The 22,391-nt window shown below is 38.6% G+C and overlaps 1 protein-coding gene across 11 annotated transcripts in view; it reads right to left on the bottom strand.

Moving 5' to 3' along the window:
• LOC135219219 (dystrobrevin beta-like) overlaps positions 1–22,391 on the bottom strand; it is a 487,262-nt gene that overhangs the window by 238,184 nt on the left and 226,687 nt on the right. For all 11 annotated transcript variants that reach the window (XR_010315395.1, XM_064255798.1, XM_064255797.1 and 8 more), the window contains 3 exons: positions 22,297–22,382; positions 15,612–15,763; positions 12,426–12,534 (listed from right to left, as the gene is read on the bottom strand). Coding sequence is in view for 10 of the 11 variants with exons in the window: in XM_064255798.1 (XP_064111868.1) it covers positions 12,426–12,534; positions 15,612–15,763; positions 22,297–22,382 (347 nt within the window). In the remaining variant the exon portion in view is untranslated. The remainder of the gene's footprint in view (positions 1–12,425; positions 12,535–15,611; positions 15,764–22,296; positions 22,383–22,391) is intronic.

A 22,391-nucleotide genomic window follows, 5' to 3' on the forward strand; every position in this document is an offset into this window, starting at 1 on the left:
CCTGAGAAGAGCCATTGTTAGGCTCAGAGGTCTGGATAAACTAATCCTTTATAATAATAATAATAATAATAATAATTTACATTTGTGTCACACTATTTTAGTGCTTGCAATACTGGCAAACTTTCTATAAATTTATATCTAGAAACTGGTTGGAAAATCTGTTCATTACTGTTACAATGTGCTCCATGACTCTGTCATAATCTCCATAAGGTTTCCCTTATTCTGAACAATAAATTTCACACATTTGGGTGAACGAAAAGTAAAGGAGACTCCACAGGGTTTCCATTATCCTGAACAATAAATTTTACACCTTTAGATGGACAAAAAGTAAAGGGACTCCTCTCCTTATTGGTTACTGTCCCGTAACTTGGTAGCGTGATGCTCAAATTTAAATTATGGTTTTCTTCAGAATCAGATAAATCTTATTCAGTCTATGTTAGAAGTTATGGAGTTGCTACTCAAAGTCTGGTAGTCATCATTCTCAACAATGAGTAGTGATAATATCCCTTCAGGTAAAAGATTTTCAAAACAAACAGAAATCATAAGTTTATCAATTGATACCTGAGGTGTAGCAAGAGGGACAGGCTGGTTGAGATGATATATAAAAGAATATGCACAAAAGTGATAACGGCAGTTGGGGAAACAGAAAACTTTGAAGTTAGTGTTGGATTACACCAGGGGTCAACATTAAACCCATTTTTGTTTGTGCTGGTCAGGGATGTGTTGGGTGAAGTGATCAGGAATGAAGAGCTGGGGCAATTGTAGTATGCCGATGATCTGGTGATTACTGCTGAAAATGAGGAGGACCTACAGAGAAGAGTTGAAGAGTGGCAGGAATCTTTAGAGAGGGGTGGCTTAAAGGTGAATGTAAATGAAACAGAGCTCTTGCTGAGCAGTAGGGAAGATAGAGACAGAATAGTAATACAAGAAAGAAGAGGTTCAATTATAAAACAGGCAGAAAAGTTTAAATACTTAGGATCTACTTTAAGCCACGAGGGAGGATGTGAGGCTGAAGTTGACAGTAGGATAAAAGCTACATGGGGGACGTGGAGAGAGGTAGCTGGAGTGGCATGTGATAAAAACAAATGCCAATCAAGCTAAAAGTCAAGATATACAACACAGTGATAAGACCAGTGTTAATTTATGGAGCAGAAACATGGGCTCTAAGAAGAAAAAGAGGAAGTAAAGCTTGAGAGAACAGAGATGAGAATGCTGAGGTAGATTATGGGAATATTGCTGCTTGTGAGATTGGAAAATGATGAAATAAGAAGAAGGGCAAGCTTAGTAAAGATTACAGAGGTGATAAGAGATTCACGATTGAGATGGTATGGGCATATGTTGAGGATGGATGACGAGGAGGGAGTGAAAAGGGCTTGGGAGGAACCTGTTAAAGGAAGAAGATCAAGAGAGAGACAGAGAATTAGATTGCGAGATAAAGTGAAGGAAGATATGGAGAGAAGAGGTTTGGTTGCGGATGATGCCTTTGATAGAAGGCAGTGGAGAAGGCACATCAGGCAACCGACCCCCTTAATGTAGGGATAACGGTGGTAAAGAGAAGTTTAGCAGGAGGGACAAGGTCGATGTCCTCTGTCAGACAGTCTTTCCATTACAAAAGAAGAGTTGTCATTTAACTCTAATTTAACTCATAGTGTTACCAAATGCTGTTCCTACAATTTGTATAATGGTAAAGTGTACTTTACTTCTGAGCTTGATCAGTGCAGCACCAGCCTTGAAAGAGGGAAAACGTGTTATTCCGTAGAGGGCGGTGCGATGCAGATGACTAAGTTATGCCATTGGTGATGCGTAACAGGTTAAGGAACAACTAAGGTAAGCCTGTCATAAGATACCTCCAATACTGATCATCATTCAACAGACCTCTAGGACAAGAAAATTTCAAGACCTATATGCAAAGTCTTTATGCAATTTTTTATAGAAACTATTTTAAATACCCTCTTTCCAGCATTCTTGGGTGTATAGCATGTATTACACTTTATAAAATGTTATTTTTTTATAAGTGAATCCAGTATCTGAATCTTACAAAGTGGGAAAATGCATTCAGTTATTTGCTGGTGAATGCACTTTCTGGTTTCTGTAGTGTGTTGTTTACGTAAATATGAATCACAAAAATGATTCCCAAGTAGAGTAGCTATTGTGACAAGCTACAGTTGTAAACCTACCAGGTTTTAGCTGGTCCCAAATGACTATCTAGACTTCACGTAGTATTCTGATTTTGTATACCTAATATAATCTACTTATTTGTTATAAAACATGTTGCAGGTCAGATCAAGGAAATGTAAGTGCAAAGGACACAAAGGAGAGGATAGCCTAGAAGAAGAGAGAGACTGCATTAAGAAAGGCATGAGAGACAAAGGAATAGACAAAGGAAGGAACCAAGATAGAAGAGCCTGAAAAGGGCCTGTTAAGACAAAGTAGAAAACAGTTTAATGAAACTCATACTGCTCACCTGAAAGAGTTGTTCTTAAATAATTGAAAATTGGAGTTAAGTTGAAAAAATAAGACCCAAGGTGAGAGACCAAAGAGAATGAAAAGCAACTGACAAAAAAGCAGCTGGGCCAAAAAGTCACTGCAGAGAACCTCAAGGCACAGTGTAAGTGGAGACACCCTCCAGAGACTGAAATCCCTTCCAATTTCCAAGTGATCGCCTGTCTCATCCCACTGAAGAGGTTTATACTGTTGTTTTTTCATTATGGAAGTAAATATAAGGCTGCTGGTTTTAATTACCCTGTTCTATGGACAAGGCAATACATATACAGCAGAAAACTACAGTTATTTAATTACCAAAGAATTTTATTGAACAAGCCAATAGCCAGTAACTTCAAAGCACGCTTCCACAGAATAACATGCCCACATGTGATAATTAGAAACTTTTTAGACAAAAATAACAAATCATTAACATCAGAGATAAATCAATAAACACATTAACATATAAACTAAACCATTGGTGCATGGTGTTGTCAAGTAGTATGTCAGCTTATTTTAAATCACATCAATACTATTGCCTGGAAGCCAGGACTAAGTGACTTCAGGTACAGAGCTGTGTGATTACATGTCACTTTGTGAAGCCAGCGATACACATATTTAAAGCCACTCTTAAGCAAACAGTTGTGAGTAAGCATTCGGATTTTTACTGCAATAGAAAACTGTGAACTTTGCTGATCTCTAAAATGAAATGGGAAAATTAATATTCCTTGACTAGTGGGAGTACATACATATCAAGTAAAAAAAATGACTGTTCTTTAACCTATGAACAAGTAATTGGTATACTTGATGAGCACATCAAAAGTAACCAGATATAAAAGAGAAAGTACTGGTAAATGAATGATCAAAATAATCAAGAAGCCACAAGAAACCACACCCTTCATTCTAGTGATTAGGGGAAAAATGCACATAATATCGATATCAACAATCACTGATAGAGATTCTTAGCAATATTTCCAAGGTCACTGCAAAAATGTTTTTAATTCAGAGGCCAAGTTTCTCCTAAATCTACTCACCCTCATTAGTATGTATATTCAAATTCTTTTCACTTTTAACAAAAAATTATAAGTACATTTCTTCAGTTCTGGGTTTTTAAAAATACCTTAGGTGCAAAACATCTGAAAACCGTACAATAATTTGATTTATAAACTTTTATTTCTTGCACACAACTCTAACAATTTTTCAAATATTGACAGGCATTATTTTGTTGCTAATTTACCCATGAAAGCTTTCTGAGCACTGTGAGCACAACTGAATGGTAAAAATTGAACATTGTATATTTATGGTGTTACGTATCTAGTTTTCTTTCAAAACCAACAGAAATTATGAAGTTATAATCCACAGTTTTCTATAATTATTAACACTTCATAACCTAAAATATTCATGGGTGGGGGCATCAAAATGGAAGTATAACAATAACTTTAGGGTGCTATGAGTAATCTCCTCTTTATCATGAGGTGCTGGAACATGTGAGGATTGCAATGACTTGTCCTTTAAGACATTTCCTTCCCCAAATTTGCAAAAGAAACTAACATCCTAAGTTGGTAGCAAACTAAAATGTTAGTAATAAAGTAGCTATATCTCTGGAATAATCAGAGCTAAAAATAAAAATAAATGTAAAGAGCAAAAAGAAGATGGTCAATTTAATTTGTGTTGATAGAAATATGATATCTTTAAGATAAAGTTTTATATGTGTATACTTACCTAGTAATTACTACTTAGTTAAGAGTTTCTACTCAACAGCAGCTTGAATTTTTAAAATTTGTGGTAGTTATTCTTTTGTTTATGTAGGTGACAAGACCTGCCCACTTTCATGGTAAGAAAGAGGAACCCAGCCAATTGCTCAGTTTGTTTATGCTAATATGTTCACGTGCGGGGAGGAGGGCAGGCTCCATCCATAATTACTGGGTAAGTATACATATATAAAACTTTATTTTATCATAAAAATGTCATTTTTATATAAGTAACTTACCCAGTAGTAATTACTTAGTTGATTCCACATTGAGGGAGGTGTGGAATATGGACAAAACTAATGTTCAAGACATTTAAAAATTATAATGAAATTGAACATAAAAATAGGCTAGCATTGAGACAATGCTCGTTGTTTTCTCATCTGTTGAGAAAGCTACTGCAGGTAGATATGTACTGCCTCTGGTTGGAGCTATCTTAACCTGTAGGGCGTGGTGGTATAGTCAAAGAGCTCCTCTACTGACATGGGACCTTGCAGTGAAAGAGTACTCAGAAGGCTGAGAAGGTACTAAAACAGCTTTGCGACAAAGGTTATTACTAATGACCAACAAAGCACACACATTTGCCTCTGCCCAAAGCATAGTACCACAATACAAAATAACAGACAACTTTATTACCTACACCAATAATTAAAAACATGACCACTACCCAACATTAAAACTGGTGGGTACTCTATACTCTGTTTTTTTTCATCTGTCCACCCGCCTGTGGTGTTTTTGTATGGTAACACTGCGTCCCGGGCTTTAGATAGTTACGCTATGTGTAAGTTTTAGGTAAATAAAAGGATATCTGGTTGTACATTTGCAACTGAAAAGTGTTTTAATAATTTACTGTATGCGAATTACACCGTTAATATTCGAAATAGGATATTATTATAATCGTTGAATGTAAGCTGAATGTAACTATCTATAGCCCGGGACGCACTGTTACCATACAAAAACACAACAGGCGGATGGACAGATGGAAAAAAACAGAGTATAGGTACTTTATCCCCAGGCTTCCCTAGAACTCAGCAACATGTTTCAAGATGAGAGACAGAAATATGGAAGGAACACTTCCTACAATTACTCAACTCACCCAACACTATGCTAGCTACAGACACCGGTCCTAGGATAGTACAATTTTCATATATCGTTTCTACATCTCGTAGATAATGCATCAAAAATATTGATTTACACCTCCAGTACGTTACTTGCAGTATGGAGGATAGGGAAAGATTGTGCCTAAAAGCTACTGATGTAGCAACTGCTCTAATGTCGCATGCTCTAATTTTCAAGACTTATAAGTCATTCTTTGTTATCTGGGAGTGTGCCTCTAAAATTAGATCCGTTAAGATATAGTGTTTTTCGACCTGGATCTCAAGGGATTTTTCACAGAGCACCACAATTTACTAAAAGGCTTTCTAATCTTCTCTGTCCATTGTAGGTAACACCTAAGGGCTCTCACTTGCCACAGGGATCTTTCATCCTCTTCCATTCCTAGTACATCTGTTAATTTTTATTTTTGTGGAAGAACGTGGCCAAAGCTGTGATGGATTTTTGCTCTTTGCTTAGAAATCCAAGGAGAGGGAACACACCACGTCTCCCTGAGAAAAACTGATCCTCTTGACTATTGTGTGAAGTTCACTGAACCTCTTTGCCATGGCAAGTGCCACCAAAAAAATAGTCTTCCTGGTCAGGTCCCTCAGAGAGGAAGAATGAAGAGGTTCAAAACGTGAACTCAACAGCCACTTAACCCTTAATGGATGGATTGATCCTTGGGAGTAGTAACAGGTTTGGGGTGGTGGACGGTTTGATCCTGTAGATAAACAATATTACACGCCATCGTTTGGAGAGAATTGGGTGGGAAAGAGGTGCCAATACTTTATAGCCCATAAATTCACTAATGGCAACTTTTACACTGGCTAAAATCCCGAGTGTGGGCATCTCAGGACTTCAGTTCTGCTTGTGACTTGAAGGGAGAATGTTCTGCGTCTCTCCCTCACATGACGTCTTTTTGTAAATTTGCTCGTAAATATACCAAGGGGTTGCTATTGTTGTTCTGTTCTTTTAAGACAGTTTGTCAGTTGTAAATGTAATTTTACAAAGAAAAGTGCAAAGAAATATTAGAAAAAACATGTAAAAGTAAAAAAAAAGTTACTGAATCTTCATTCTTCGTAAATTTATGGAAATATTTTTCGACAAATATGCTAAGAATTTGTTACTGCTTTGAATTATCTGTTCCGATATTGTGCGTTCAGTAATTATAATTTTATAAAATAAAATCATTTATTAGAAAAAACATACATAAGTTGGTACAATTTACATTTGTCTTGTAAAAGAGGCCTCACAAGGGGTTGTAAATAGTCATTTTCACCTTCTCGTGGAAGGTAGGGAAAAATTTGTTAAAATTTTTTCTTTCATTATGTACATTTGCATATCTTCCTCTTTTCACTGATGTGTTTTTTTCATAAATTGGCCAACCTCCAAGTTTACCAGGCCTGAGGAGCTGCATATCGATATATTAACCCATCCAGTAAGGGTTAAGGACTATGTCCAAGTTCCAAGCAAATGAGTCTTCCTTCCTAGACTTAGAAACATTAAAAGACTTAATAAGGCCACAGAGGTCTTGATTACCAGAAATGTCAATATCTCTATGATGGAAAACAGAGCTAAGCCTTCCTCTATATCCCTTTATGGTGGATGCACAGAGGCCCCTCGAGAGTTTAAATAAAGGAGGAAATCTGCTACTTGAGCAATAGTGGTTTGAGAAGATGAAATATTGTTTCCTACATCAAAATCTAAACACATACCACTTTTCCTGATAAGTTCTGTTGGAGGAATAAGCCTGCAACTCACAACTGCCTTCACTGCCGATCTAGAAAATCCTTTCACTCAGACGAGCTAATTGACAGTCGAAGGCCAGTCACGGCCAGAGTGGATAGACTTTGAGGGAACCTCCTGAAGTGGGGCTGCATGAGAAGACTTGGAATTGTAGGAAGGAGCCTTGGAAAATCTATCAGAAGGTCTAGGTCTGGAAACCACTCCTTCTGAGGCCAGAAAGGAGCCACACAAGTCATTCTGACATTCTGATGAAAGCAAAACTTCTTTAGTACAGTATGGTCCTGAAATATGCGTGATTGGATTGTGTGATTCCCCTTTTATGCTGTTGCTAGTTCTCAAAAATAGATTTTCTGTATCTGCTAATCCGTTCAAGTCTGCAAGTCAAACGCCACAAAATGTATTAAATCTATATCTTTTCAAGTATTTTGGGGGGAGAGTTCGCTGGTGTCTGAGAGAATGGGGGGGGAGGAATATGAGAGAAAGATTTCCTGTCAGCCATTGGTTAAGATGGAAAGCTCCTGCTCAGCCATTAGCTAAGACGGAAGGCTCCACCTCACACATTTGTGATGTCAAAGCACAGTGTGTATGAATTGATTAGTATCATCTTCGCCATACGTATTATTCAGATCTGTGAAGTGTATTCTGATCATCCGCATCATGTATGCATCTGCCCAGAGGTCAAAGAGGAAGACCTATTCTCTCAAAACTAAAAAGCTTGTCTAAGTTAAAGGACGAAGGAAAGAGCAACTGTGCAATCGGCAGGCGACAACTCGAAATCCATCATTGCTGAACATGAAGTAAGAATTTTTTGTCTAGGTTAACTTGCTTTGGGAGGATCTGCTTTTGCTGACGTAACTCATCTGCTAAAACATTGTATTTTCCAAGAATGAACCTCATGATCAACTTGGTTCTGTTATGGTCTGCCCAACATAGAAGATCTTTCGCTATCTGGCAGAGAGAAAACAAATGAGTCCCCCATTGATATTTTATGTAGGCCAATGCAGTGATGTTGTCTGCATGGATCATTACCATCTTGTTCCAGATCTCTGTTGCAAAGTGCTATAGCCCTAAGTAGACTACTTTCAGCTCCTTTATGTTGAAGTGGAGCCTTTCTCTTGTGGGAACCACTTGCTGGAGACTTCCTTGTTCCCAAGGAGAGCTCCCAACCTATGTTGATCCGATGCATCAGAAAAGAAGTCTAAATCAAGGCTCACCGGGGAGAGAGATTTTCCTTCTGTCAATTTTTCAGACCTCTGCCACTTCAGGTCCTCGTTTATCTCTGGAGTTATCAGGAAGAAGTGGTGTTTCTTGAGGTACCTTTCAAAGCCAGCAAGCTCTGAGGTAAAACTGCAGAGGTCTTATATGCAGTCTACCCAGTCTTACAAACTGCTCCATAGAGGCCAGGGTGCCCAGGAAACTCATCCACAAGAGCAAAGGGAAAAGAATAGGTTGATTTTCTTTAGACAATCCTCCACCCTCCTGGGGGATGGAGAAGCCTGAAAACTCGTGAGAGTTTATCTGAATTCCCAAATAGAGAATACTACATAATCTAAATGGAATTCAGCTGTGATTTCTTGAGATCCAGTAATATCCTAGCACTTGAATCATAATGAGTGTCTTCTTCAGGTCCTCCATGCAATGCTCTTTTGTTGGAGAGCAAAGAAGCCAGTCATCCAGGTAGAGCGAGATGTCGACTCCTGCTAGATGGAGCCCTCCTGCCAGGGGAGTGAGTACATGTGTGAATACTTGTGGGGCAATCAAGAGTCCAAAACAGCACTCGAAACTAGAAAACTTGATCTTTGTACACAAACCTGAGGTGCTTCCTTGAATCTACATGTATGGGAATATGAATGTACATGTCTTGCATGTCCACCGGAGCCATCCAGACTCCCTGACTGATGGACACAAGAACAGTGTGTTGTCTGCATACTAAATTTTATCTTTTCTATGAAGACATTCAACACACGCAGTACCGGTCTCTACCCTCCTGAAGCCTTGGGCACAACAAATAGGTGGTTGTAGAATCCCTTCGACTCAATGTTCTTGGCTACTTCTATGGGCCCCTTGCTGATGAGAGAGACAACTTCTTTTAGGGCTAAATAACTCTCCGATCCTGAAAAGTAAGCTATCAACGAGACGTGAGTGTTGGTCAAGGGTGGCCTCTCCTTGAAGGGGATGGAAGGTATCCCTCCTTCAGCAAGCACTCTCAATACCCACTGATCTGCCCCTTTCATGTTCCATCTCTCCCAAAATAAAATGTAGCCTGGCCCCAACTGGGGCATGGAGGAACAGGTTCTCACTTACGGGAGGATGGTTTTCTTGAAGATTTCTTGATCGCTTGGGGTGTCAGCCTAACTGTACTCCACGGCCTGTATCGCAACCTCTGTCTGCCCCCTCGAAAAGGCTGAGGTTGAAGAGAAGACGATTTAGTGGAGAAGGCAGGCCAATCTCTCTGGAGTTTTGTTTATTAGGTCAACAGATCCTGCATTGACTTTTTGTGCAAGTGAGATGCCATCTCACTCACCATTGCTTAAGAGAACAGGTGATGATTCTCCAACAGGATGAACAGATTGGCCGACTTCTGAGAAGTTGTTCCTCCCTAGTATGTAAAGGAAACCCACAGTTCCCTCTTCTTGAAGATGCCCATTGCATTAAGGGTGGCCATCTCCTGTGAACCATCTCCAACTGCTTTGTCAGCACAGGAAGGAAATTTGAGTAACTCAGTTGCACAGTCTTTGGGAAGAGAAGGATCATGAACTTTCTTGGCTAGAGCCCATATGCACCACCAAAGAAAGCATAACACTTCCAAAACTTCAGAAAGTCTCTTTAATAAAAGATCCATTTCCAGAGCCCCCCAAAAAAACACTTTATAAGCGAGCGCAGATCTCCTACCCACATCAATGAGTCCTGAGAAGTCCCCAAGGAAGGAGTTTCTCCCATAATGCAAGATGGGTAACAACTACGTGAAAGGCAGGAAGGTGGTATACTAAAGCATGCCTTTCCTTGTTCCCTCTTCTCAGAAGCCATGTAGAGCTTTCTTTGATGAGGAAGAGAAGGCCATTTTAAGAAGCTTGGCAGAGTCCAATTAGCTGATTAACCATCACAAACAATGAAGCCGGGGGGCAAGGAGTAGCAGGAGAGAAGAACTCTGAGAAGATCTGCAGTAAAAACTTGAGTAAAAAAGCATAAGAAGGAGTAATCTTGATCAGGATCTTCATCATCTGAGGAAACCAGGGAGAAGGCAGGGTCTGCAGAGGGTGCCTGCAGTGCGTGTGCAGTGCTGCAGGTTTCTGCAGAAGCAGAAGAATATTATCCAGTTGAAACTGTAAAGGAGCCAGTGATGGGTCTAAGTTTGAAGAGGACTGAAGGTTCGCAGCTAAACTGGTCAAAATTGGCACTCAGAGATTAGTAGAAGGGGACAGATTCTGGGGTGGCACCACCGAACCACTCGCACCTGCACTTTCAGCCAAAAGTCAGTTCCCAGACATCCTAGAAAACCTGTGTGCTATAAAAGAATGCTCAACTACTTAAGGGCATTCAGTCACTTCAGGATGCTCGGCCACTTCATGGTGGTTGGCCAATTCAGGGCGCTCGGGCACTTCAAGGTGCTCGGACACTTCAAGGCACTCAGGCAGTTAGGGTGATCAGATTCCTCGGAGCACTCAGCTGATTCAGGGAGCTTGGCGAATATACGTACTAGGCACTCAGCAGAAGCAGAGTGCTCTGCCGCAATAGGACACTCCATGAACGAAGAGCGCCTCTTCAGTGCACGAGGCTCGTCGGAAGAGTCCCACTGACACCTTGCTTGGAGAGCAATCTCCAGAACTTGAAGAGAGCTGACTCAGTTGCAAGATGCCTTTCCAGCAGCTGTCTCTTGTCTCACCCTGGGACACAACAGGTTGGACTGAGGGAGGCTACTGTCCATGGGCAGGGCAGACCTCACTGACCTCCCTTGGGTTACGGGAGATTGCCAGTGACCTTTGCCTAGGAGAATCAGCAGCACGAACAGCTACCTCCTTTGCTGGCACCTCACTGTTTTCAAATTTTGCAAACAGAACTTGCATCAATGCCCCTAACTGGGCCACTGTAATAACCACCAAATTCAATTTTTATCAAACTTACGTACTTTCTAAGCTGGCGAAGATATTGGGTTCGGAAGTGTGGGAACCAGAAGAAGGAGTAGGTGGTCTAGAGAAAGTGAGTATGGAGTTCGGATAAAAAAAAATACAAATAAAAATAAATAGTTATGTGCCCTTTCCAAATTTTGTGCTAACTTTGCGTGACATGAACATTAAAAAATGGAACTGATGAGAACAGGAACTAAACAATGGCATCAAATGAAGTAATAGAAACGAACGGAACTTGATAACTTTCCTACGTAACTACCTATTCTATCCTACCTACGTCTTGAAAACTAGCCGGGAACCTGATTCAAAACAGACAAATCTTCATGTCAAATCCAAAATTTATCAAAACGTGCTTATCTTATAAGTAAGAAATGTATGGTTTTTCTTTATATACTACTCCAACACAACACTATTTTTGTTGTACTGGGTGATTTAGAAGAGAAAATTAATTCCTTAAAACGAGAAAGATAACCTCCTGCCTTGGAAGAGGAGAGTGGAGTGATACAGGAGAAACAGGATTAATTAGATAAGAGGCAACAGGTACATCAAGATTACAGGATTGAGGTTTCACAGTTTGGCTAGCTACCATTCTCCCACCAGCTTTGGCAGCTGCCTTTCTCTTTTGGTCTCTCTCTAAATTACCCTCTGGAATTAGTGCAAAAGGTGTGAGAGTTGTATGTCAATTTGGTCATCTGGGTATTGTAGCTTTTGCTGCAGTACCAGAAACTAGAAGAGCTAAAGTTGGACATACCTAAACTAGTAAACAGGTCACAAATGTGATTAATTCGTCAACTATAGGTCTCAAAAGGAAAATTATATGATAATAGCAATGCTGAAAGGCTACCATAAAAAAATACTTCACCAAATGGGAAGACAATCAATAAATCCAAACACCATGCTGCTCTGTCAGTACTATGCGTGAATGTTACAAGTGGCAGAAACAAATTGAGCTATTGGCTGGGTTGTTCCTCTTTCTTACCCCGCAAGTGGGTGGGTCTTGTCACCTACATAAACAAACGAACTGCTACCACGAATTTTAAAAATTCAAGCTGCTGTCAAGTACAAACTCTTACCTAAGTAGCAATTACATACTGGGTAAGTTACTTATATAAAACTCAGTGACTGAGCACAGAAATATGTCTGACCAGCTGTGTGAATATATATTTCTATCATTTCTTAAATGTGAAACATTGCATGTTTAATCTCTTTTCTAATGACTTTAGCTTACCTGATTCTGATGCGGCTAAACGATACAAGAGTGGTAACCAAGCTAAGCACTCAGGCCCTGGATCCTCCAACACAATTTCTAAGAAGTCATTGACGTTTATATGTTTAACCTGAAAATAAGCATAATTAACAAAAGGTAGCCTCATGTTGTTAAACTAAAAGACTAAAAGAAAAATAAATTCACAATTTTTTTATAAACTTACAATTGCAACGCTGTACTTACTTTTTTTATAACCATTACTGTTTTGTAGAGCACATACGAGTACTATAGCTAATTTTGCACAGAAAACATCACATGGAAAACCCAATACATAACATTACTAAATTGACTTTCAATCAAAGATGAAGAAAATATATATTTTGCACATAAGAGCTATTATATTAGATATGACCCCAAAACACTCATCTTTCCAGCTATGAGAAGTAAGACAGATAGAAGTCTGTAAAAGGTGACAAAGGGGCATCCATTCACATATTTGACCAAACTTTCTAGCTCTCTCCCATATCCATTAACATGCACAAATAAAATTATATTTCCTTACTGCTGTTGTCTTCATTTATAAAAAGCATATTAATCAATGTAGGATGAGCAATAAAAAATAAAAAAACTGAGATGAAAGCAAAGATGCCTTAAATCTTGGAGCTGTAGTCATAAGTTTAATCAAGAGATATAATTTTTCTAACCCCTGCTTGTAAGAGATGCAATTTCAAAACCATCTGTGATAACAAACATGTCCTAAGTATCAGTTTTAAAAGTGCAAGCATATATGTATTTTAAGTTTGTGTAATGAATTTCATGGGACAAAAAGCTTTGGTTAACCTTTCAATTTGCCTCACAACCCAAGGCTACTTAAAGTATATGACAAGAGATACAATGAGTCAGCAATTTTCAATTCAGGAAACAAGTTGAAAGCTATTTGTTTCTCCATATAATCATTTTGGTATAACAAATTAATAGTAAAGAAACTTGACTTCAGCTATATTTCCTTCCGCATACAGTAAGTATGTACTGTACTTATGAAATTTCTCTTATGATTTTGTTTTTTCAATACTTTTTCAATTTTTTTAAGCCTCATTATCAACAATACTTAGAAAAAAGAAAGCATGAATGTAGATGTTATTCATTGGCTGAGAAAAATCAAGCAAGTCTGGGTTCTTCACAACTCCTAAGAGCAACCATAGCTTCCACATAATACGTATTCTTTAAATACCTTCTCTGTTGATCATGGTAAATTCTGAGGACAGGACGGAAAACAATTAAGAAGTATTCAGGAAGACCAAACTAAAATCAATTAGTCTAGGCAAAAACCTCAAAAATTCAACCAGTGTATACATCTTTGGACCAGCTGGTTCACTTATCCTATACTATAACAACTGATACAGTGTCTCTATATTCATTTAGAGGTTAAAAATTTTTAGGTTTCTTTTATTTTGTTTACCTAATTTTCATTATTTTTGTTACATTCCAATAAATTATAATTACACAATACATACATATCTGATTGTTCTCATATTCCTGAAAATATGGTGAGACTTAATTTTTGTTGGTATTCAAATAGTACTATTCATTGCCTATAACCCTAGTACTATTTGATATTTACTTATCTGGTAGTCTATCAAACTAATGTTATTTAATAAATAACTTGACCATTAAAAAGGGGTTATTTCAATGTACATAGAGAAAGATTATCCCATGAAGATGTTATGTACTTGAAGAAATCCCCATGTGAGGTACCTCTTAGACTGGGCTTCATGTGCTACACTGTAGAAAGTACAAAAGGGTATTTGCCAAGAACCTTCAGCCCCAGTTGTGCTGCTTTCTGCCAGGTACTTTTTACCAATTTCCTTTGGACTGCTCTCAGGCTGTCCATGTTAAACTTTAACTTGTTCCAATAGTATTCAGTTTTCATTAGAGATTAAAGAAGATAACTTATAGGTGAGATTTATGACTGTCTCACTATAAGATTCAGTAGTCTTATTACAGTCCTGGTAGGTACTAACTACAAAATTATTGCAACCACCATCTAATCTTACCAACAATTAGTTTTACAAATGAATTTCAGGCAATAATAAAATAGGGATCACATATATGTACTTAAAAAGTTTTGTATAATGTACTGCAAATAACTTGCACATCTACAATACTGAAAGTACATAACATTTAGAATCCAAGCAAACAAACTTATCTGAGCCAGGATACATGCCTAACTAAAAATCACTGTAAAACCCCTAAATGGGTACAACTATTGTTTTACTTATGCCAAACTATGTCACCTACAAATTAAGTGAAGCCACTTCTCTCTTGTGCACTGTACTCCTAAAAAAGGATCATACTTTACACTTATCACCAGATACTAAAATGCAAATATATACAGAGAAACAGAAAAAGTAAACATATACAGGGTAAAGGAATTTCAATGGGAACCTTTCTAAAATCTATGTGTTCATTACCACATAGATCAGTGACTAACTTTCCTAATCGGGGTGTGTTTGGTGTTCTCCATTTGTTATCTGTCTCTTAAGTTTGATAATGCCATTGCTATTAACAATACCTGTGTTATGTATTCTCCAATTAGGTGAAAAAGTGTCTCACTTAACAGAATTTGTGAATGAATACTACTAATATTGTTTGTCGTCAGCAGGACTTTTCCCAGATCATATGAAAGAACATTTTTTCTTGAAAGCATAGTGTTAAGAGGAATGCTATATCAATATCCAACAGATGGATGGTTAATACTAACAATTTAGAACCTAAGTTCTAGCAGTTAAGTTCAAAACTTTACAATATAATGGTCAGAGTAAAACTATCATAATGCCATCTCACTCGTTTCCATCGTTTCCAGTGGCCATCCAGAATCTGACATAAAAAGATGAAGTAACAAAAAAAGATCAAATAAGATAAAAAAATTAAAAGAAGCATAGTACATTCACAACTGCCTTCTATTATAAAAACATGCTAGACCTAATGCAAAGAACAAACACAAAGAAGAGAATAGTTTTGAAGTAACTTCCTCACAAATTTACTACAGTACTTATGTATAAGAAAAAGACAAAAAACACAGTTTACTTATTGTGCTAATAAGTCTGTTTAACCAAGAAAAATAATCTATTATGCACTAAACACCAAGTTACAAATCACACAACTATGCATAAATAAGACACCAATATGGATTTAAACTAAACTTACCCCATCAAAAATCTGTCGCACTAGATTTTCTGAATAGGAAAAGCTTGGAGATTCAAACACTGCAGCTGGTAAAGCTAGAACTTCTTTAAGGTACTCAGAGAAACGACTAAGAGCAAGGTGTCCATTGCTGTCTGATATTTGAGAAAATACATCTGAAAAAAATATGCAATAAGACAATATTTCTTTTAAGCTGAAGCATCTATATGTACTACATATAGCAATACGTACTTTTTCATCTCTGTATCCTAAGAAACAAATTACATTCATTACATAACCAGATCTTTCACTTCCTGTATTTAAATTCAGATATACAAAATTTATGAACATTTAAAATAATAACACCACTATAGCAAAGACGAGCTAGCTTTGCAGCTAAGCCCCGCCCACTGATTATGTCAAGACCATTCCTTGATGCTGACTGGTGGGAAATAGTTTTGAAAAGTTGGTTAATCTGTGGTTGTTTTCATCTTCATTTATTTTGTAATGGTTGTCGAACTAAAATACGTTGCGCTGGTTATCAAAAGGAAACTTTTATATTATATATTATCCCCTGAAATAAAATCATAATACATACACACCTCCCTAAAAATGGTAAAAAAGAGGAAAATATGGATAAAGTCAAAAGTGTTCCACGTTTCCGCAATCTCATGTTTCATAAATATGGTTCACCGGAATACAGAGGTGTCTCTGGGAATGTCTGCATTTGAATTGGTGCACTTGAATCATTGGATAATGGTATTACCGTCTGATATTGTCAAGCGTGTTCACCATTCTAAATTTAAAAACACAAAGACTTTCTCAGAACTATGCAGACTGGTATTTCATATTAATTTCAGGAAATATTACTACATTTTAATTGTCATAAAATCGATTTCATTGGAATCGTGTACACATTTGGAGGAATAACAAGTAGTGACTGCCCTCTGCAAACCCAGAATATGACTTATGCTTAATATAAAATTGCAGCATGATAGGCTATAATGAGACATTGGCTATAAATTGCTGAGCATTTTCTTAAAGACATAATCTCCTTTCAAAATAACATGATCATAAAAAATGGTGTAGACCTATAAGGTCCTATGTCTTTTTGTTGGTTTCCACAGCTTATGAGATTGAATTATAGGACTATCTTATAATCAGCCATTTTGTTGTGGTTATTCTTGCTTTTGTTGCTGCTGTTATGGTGCTTGTAATGTCTTCAAAAATTTTTTATATGGTATCTTAACATTGCAGAATAATCATAGACCTATTCATAAAATACTGGTGTAAAGAATTATCTGCCTACTCTTGTTAACTAAAATTTAGTAATTTGTTTTAATTAAAAGTAATAGAGATCTTTATGAATATAGTCTGCACCAGAATATTCTCCCAACAACAGAGAGAGAGAGAGAGAGAGAGAGAGAGATACATAACTTTTCAGCTATTATATATTTTTCTAATTTTCATAGAAATATTATAGCAGCCTTATATTTACTAGTCACAAGGCGGTAGCGCGCAACTTCCTGACAAAGTCACATCAGTCAGCTCATCAGTGGCAGGTTCTTCTGGGAGTGTTATCTTCCCTGGAGAAGCTGGTCCCTCATGGGCATCTTCATTTTCGGTCTCTGCAATGGAGACTAGGAGTATTCTGGTCCCTGGTGGGGGAGTTTCCCGTTTATGGTTCCTCTGTCTCTGGAAGTGAGAGAAGACCTTCGTTGGTGGTTGGACGGCCAGAATCTGTTGAAGGATGTTCCTCTGCATTCTCTCCCACCAGACTTCCTTCGGTTCTTGGACGGCCACCCCTCGCATGTGAAGGAGTTTCGGGGGAAGGTAGAGGGTCATTCTGTCGTTCTCATGTCGAACAACACCACGGTGGTAGCCTCTGTGAACAAACAGGAAGGCCTGATTTCACATCAACTTTACGCCTGGACTGTCGAGCTGCACCAGTGGGCGGTCAGCAATTTGGTAGAACTCTCAGGGAAACGGAACGTGGTCGCAGACAAACTCAGTCACCAGGATCGGATCCTAGGCAGAGAGAGGTCCCTTCATCAAGTGGTGGCAGACAAGCTTTTCCAGATTTAGGGGAGACCCATGCTGGACCTTTTCGCGACACGCTTCAACAGGAAGCTGGAGGTGTTCTGTTCAGTGGTTCCAGATCCTTTAGCAAAGGATGCATTCCAACATCCCTGGGACAACCTGGAGGTGTATGCCTTCCCTCCATTTTGTTTAATTCGTCAGGTTCTGAACAGGCTGATGAGTTCACAGGGCCTCAGGATGTCTTTGGTAGCCACTCTGTGGCCTCAGGCGGAATGGTTTCCAGATCTGCTGTCAGAGGTTCTGAGGGATATTCCCCCTGAGTGACATCTTGTGTGTCAGCCCCATGTGGAAAGGTTCTACCAGTCAGTAGAATCCCTGTCTCATCACGGTTGGAGGCTATCAAGTATCTCTCTCTGAGTGAGAGGCTTTTCTCATAGAACAGCTGGGCACATGTCCAACAGTCTTAGAAAGTCGACCTCCGCAGTTTACCAAGGCAAATGGGCAATCTACTGTGATTGATGTCATAAACCTCTATTCAGCGAAAAGCAGACTTTTTAATCTTCCTCAGAGATGAAAAACATTTGTCCATTTCTGCTATCAGAGGCTACAGGGCGGCGGCACTGAGTTTGGTGTTACGCCTTAAGGGTATCGACATCTCCTCTTCCTGGGAACCTTCCCTGCTTGTTAAGGGGTTTGAGCAGTCAACTTCTCCTAGAGCTCAAGCCTCCAATGTGGGATGTTTCCTTGGTTCTTAAGGGCTTCACTAAGAGTCCATATGAGCCAGGGTGACCAGATTTTGAAATTGAAATATACGGGATACTTAAATTGAAGAGGTAGTTGAACAATATAGACACAACTTATGCGAAGTTATGCACGCAGTGACGCAGGCAAAGTCCTTCTCAGCCTTCTTTATTGACTTTTCTTTTGTCCTAAAGTGCATTCGTTGTAGATTTTGTTACAAACAGCTGTTCATTACATGTGTCAAAGCATTAGAATATTGCAATCAAGCATGTTTTGCAGCTTTGAAGGATATTAATAACAAAAGTGATTTGCCGTAATATATTGAATAAATTGCAAACAATAAAATACATATGATGAAAACCTTTCAATAATCATTTTAAAATTATTTTCCTCATTGTTATTATTTTTCATTTGTCATATTTTGCACCAGATCCAACTGCTCTCAAGAGATGGTTCTGACTTTATCATCTCTACACTGCACCGGTTCCGTTCCTACACCCACCCCATCGATGGCCCATCAGAGAGAACATTCGCTCCACTTAATCGTTTGAAGGGGGATGCTCAGTACAAATTTTGCTAGTTTATTTTATTTTTTTTTTTTTTTCAAATTGAAAATACGGGACACGGGACAAATGTCATAAATACGGGACAATCCCATCAAATACGGGACGTCTGGTCACCCTGATATGAGCCCTTGCGTCGCTCATCTGACAGGAACCTGACGCTCAAGACAGTTTTACTTCTGGCTTTGGCATCTTCCAAGAGGGTAGGAGAGCTCCACGGTCCAAGCTAAGAGGTGAAGCACACAAGGGGTTGGGGGTCAATGTCATTCGATTTGTCCCGGAATTCGTGGCCAAGACCCAAAATCCCTCGGTGCATGATGTCAGGTTCACTTCATTTTTCATTCCATCGCTGACTGACTTTGTGGGTGGTGATGCTAAACAGCTTTTGCTGTGCACTGTCCGGGCCCTGCGTTGCTATCTTAAAAGAACTCGGCACCTTAGCCCAGGCTGCCGCAGATCTTTTGTTAGCACAGGCCGTACAAAGAAAGTGGTGTCTAAGAATATTATCTCTTTTTGGACATGGGAAGTCATCAAAACGGGCATAGTACTGGACTCTTGATGATTCCACCACCATGTCTGCTCAGGCTAGAGCGCATGGCGTCAGAGGTATTGGTCCCTCTCTGGCTTTCAAAAAGAACTTGGCTGTACATAGAGTGCTGAGCGCTGGTACTTGGTTACACCAGTCCATGTTCACCTCCTTCTATCTTAAGGATGTTGCCAACAGATCTACGGACACGTTTTCCGTGGGTCCTGTGGTGGCTGCCCAAAAGGTTGTGTAACTCATAGTTGCCCTTAACAGGGCACCTTTGTATCTTACCTAAGATGATTGTGTGGATGAGAGAATTGAGTGAGTTGGCTGGTCTCCTTCTTTCTCTTGTACCTTTCCTTCTTCCTTCAGGTGGTTTAAGGAATAGACACGTCATTTGCTGGACTGGTCTGATACATGTTAGTAAGGTAGTTGTACTGGTAGTGTGGTCATGCAATATGCAATATCTTACCCGCTATTTAGCAGCATATGCTCCACTCCTTGGCAAGGAGGAGTTGGGAGTAATACAAACCCTGGTGTCTTGGTTTGTTATTGGACAGTCAAAGTTTCTCTTTGGTTCCCTATACAATGGTTATCCCATATATCATTGTACGTCACTCAGGTTCTGAGTGGTTAGATATCAATTTACCTAGCTTCTCAAAGGCTTCAGTCCCTCTCCAAGAACCATTTCTTTTGAGAGCTGGACTGGTGGGTAGGCCCCCAGCCAGTCTACGATGTCTTATACCTCCCTCCAAGTATGAGTCTATCCTATTGTTAAGACCGAAGGTTTGTTCGCATATGAACAAATGACAAATTTTCTAAGACAATTTGCATTTTTCATAGCTAAAAACCTGAGGTCTTAACGTTATACTGCCCACCTCTAGCTGCCCCTCTATTTGTTAAGTCATCCTGAGTTGGGAAAGACTGACGTGTTGTCGTAGGTGAATGCTCTTCGACCATTCTTCACCCGATCTACGCATGCGTTGCCAGATATCTGAAGATTCCTTGCTTTCATCTACTTTTTAACCGGATGCAGCTAGGCGCTAGAAATTATCTTATTGTTAAGACCTCAGGTTTGTAGCTATCAAAAATACAAATTGTCTTAGAAAATTTGTCATTTTGTTATTCCTTTATTAAATATAATTTTCAATATAAATGTAGTTCATTGAAAGCAGTTTGATAGTTGTATGTAAGGCTGAGACAGTCCTAAGATTGATCTGCGAGTGCCATCGGCTATGTGCCCACAAGCTGTACTTTTATTTTCTGAGGCAAGAGGCGTTACAGTTACTATGGCTGTCCACACATATATATGTGTATGTGCTCTTGCTTATATGTGTACACATACATTTCACTTTATGCATACGTATATACATTGTATATAGTGGAGTTGAAACCAATACATATATAAATTAAAAGCTACTCTGTTTCCAAAAGATACGGGTAGAAAAATTTATGTAATAACAAATTGACGTGTAGGCCTATGCCCTGACATTGCTTCAAAATGTAAGCATTTGATGTGTAGGCCTATGCCCTGTCATTGACTCAAGATATAAGAAACTGATGAGTAGGCCTATGCCTTGTCACTGCCTCAAAATATAAGAATTTGATGTGTGGGCCTATGCCCTGTCATTGCATCAAAATATAAGAATTTGATGTATAAGCCTAAATCCCTGTTATTGCCTCAAAATATAGAATTTTACCTGTAGGTCTATGCTCTGTCATTGCCTCAAAATATAGGAATTTTATATGTAGGCCTATGCTCTGTCAGTGTGTCAAAATATACAAAATTGATGAGTAGGCTTATGCCATGTCATTCCCTCAAAATATAAGAAATTGACAAGTAGGCCTATCCTGTCATTGCCTCAAAATATAAGAAATTGATGCCAAGGGCTAATCTCTCAATGATCTTAACATTTGACATGCAGCATTATGATGAATACCCGAACATTGGAACTGGCTGCATAAGTCTAAGCTTCATTTCAATTAATGTAGTCAATGTCAGAGTGCTAGAGTAGGCCAACACCAATTTAAAGAAAAAAAAGCAAGATGCATGTGTATTTAGGCTGTGCATGATAATAAAAAAAGATGCACAGAGAAAATTATCCAAAATCTTCATAATGATATACGTATAACTTAATACATATATCTTTTATTGGAGATCGCAATTGCGTACTTCACAACAACAGGAACTGTGGTGCCATGATTCATGCACGAAACACAACTTTACTGAACGGAGTCAAATCTATACTGGTAATCATTTGGACTGTTAACTAGTATGACATCATTTCCCCTTTGACAGCTAGCCAATCACAAGCTTGCAGTAGGCAGGGCTTAGCTGCAAAGCTAGGTGGACTCTGCTATACCTCAGTACTAAACCATCTGGTTTTACTACAAGAACCTGAATCTAAGTCTCTTATTTATGAATTCAATTAGGCCATGCAATCCAATTTCTGTATGTCAACTAGATACTCCTACCATATTAGTACAATGGTATCATTATTGTACAAGAGTTTAATCTAACTACTGGAGAGTATACAATACTAAATGGATATTTTCCCTTGTTATGACCCCACCTATTTAAACTGATTTAAACTGTTAATGGACTACTATCTATTGCCAGAGATTCTGTGCCTGCTGCGATGTCCTTACGATCTTCATTCAAAGAAAATGATTCAACTTAATGAACCTCTACTGCTCTCTACAGTCAAGGTTTTATGGAGCAATTCAGTACAAATCTTAGTTATGTTTATTCAAGAAGTAAATGAATATAAAAACCATTATAATTAACTTTGTTACGTACTGCCATATGAACATTCAAAGAATAAAACAAAATACTTACAACGAAGCTTGTCAAGGGGCTTGCTATTGCAGAGTGTGGCCAGAGCTACTTTGACACTGAAAACCCGTAGCTTTCCCTCATCATCACTGAAAAGA

This window comes from Macrobrachium nipponense, chromosome 1 (assembly GCF_015104395.2).
Source record: "Macrobrachium nipponense isolate FS-2020 chromosome 1, ASM1510439v2, whole genome shotgun sequence".
In the NCBI taxonomy this organism is placed as follows: Eukaryota; Metazoa; Arthropoda; class Malacostraca; order Decapoda; family Palaemonidae; genus Macrobrachium; species Macrobrachium nipponense.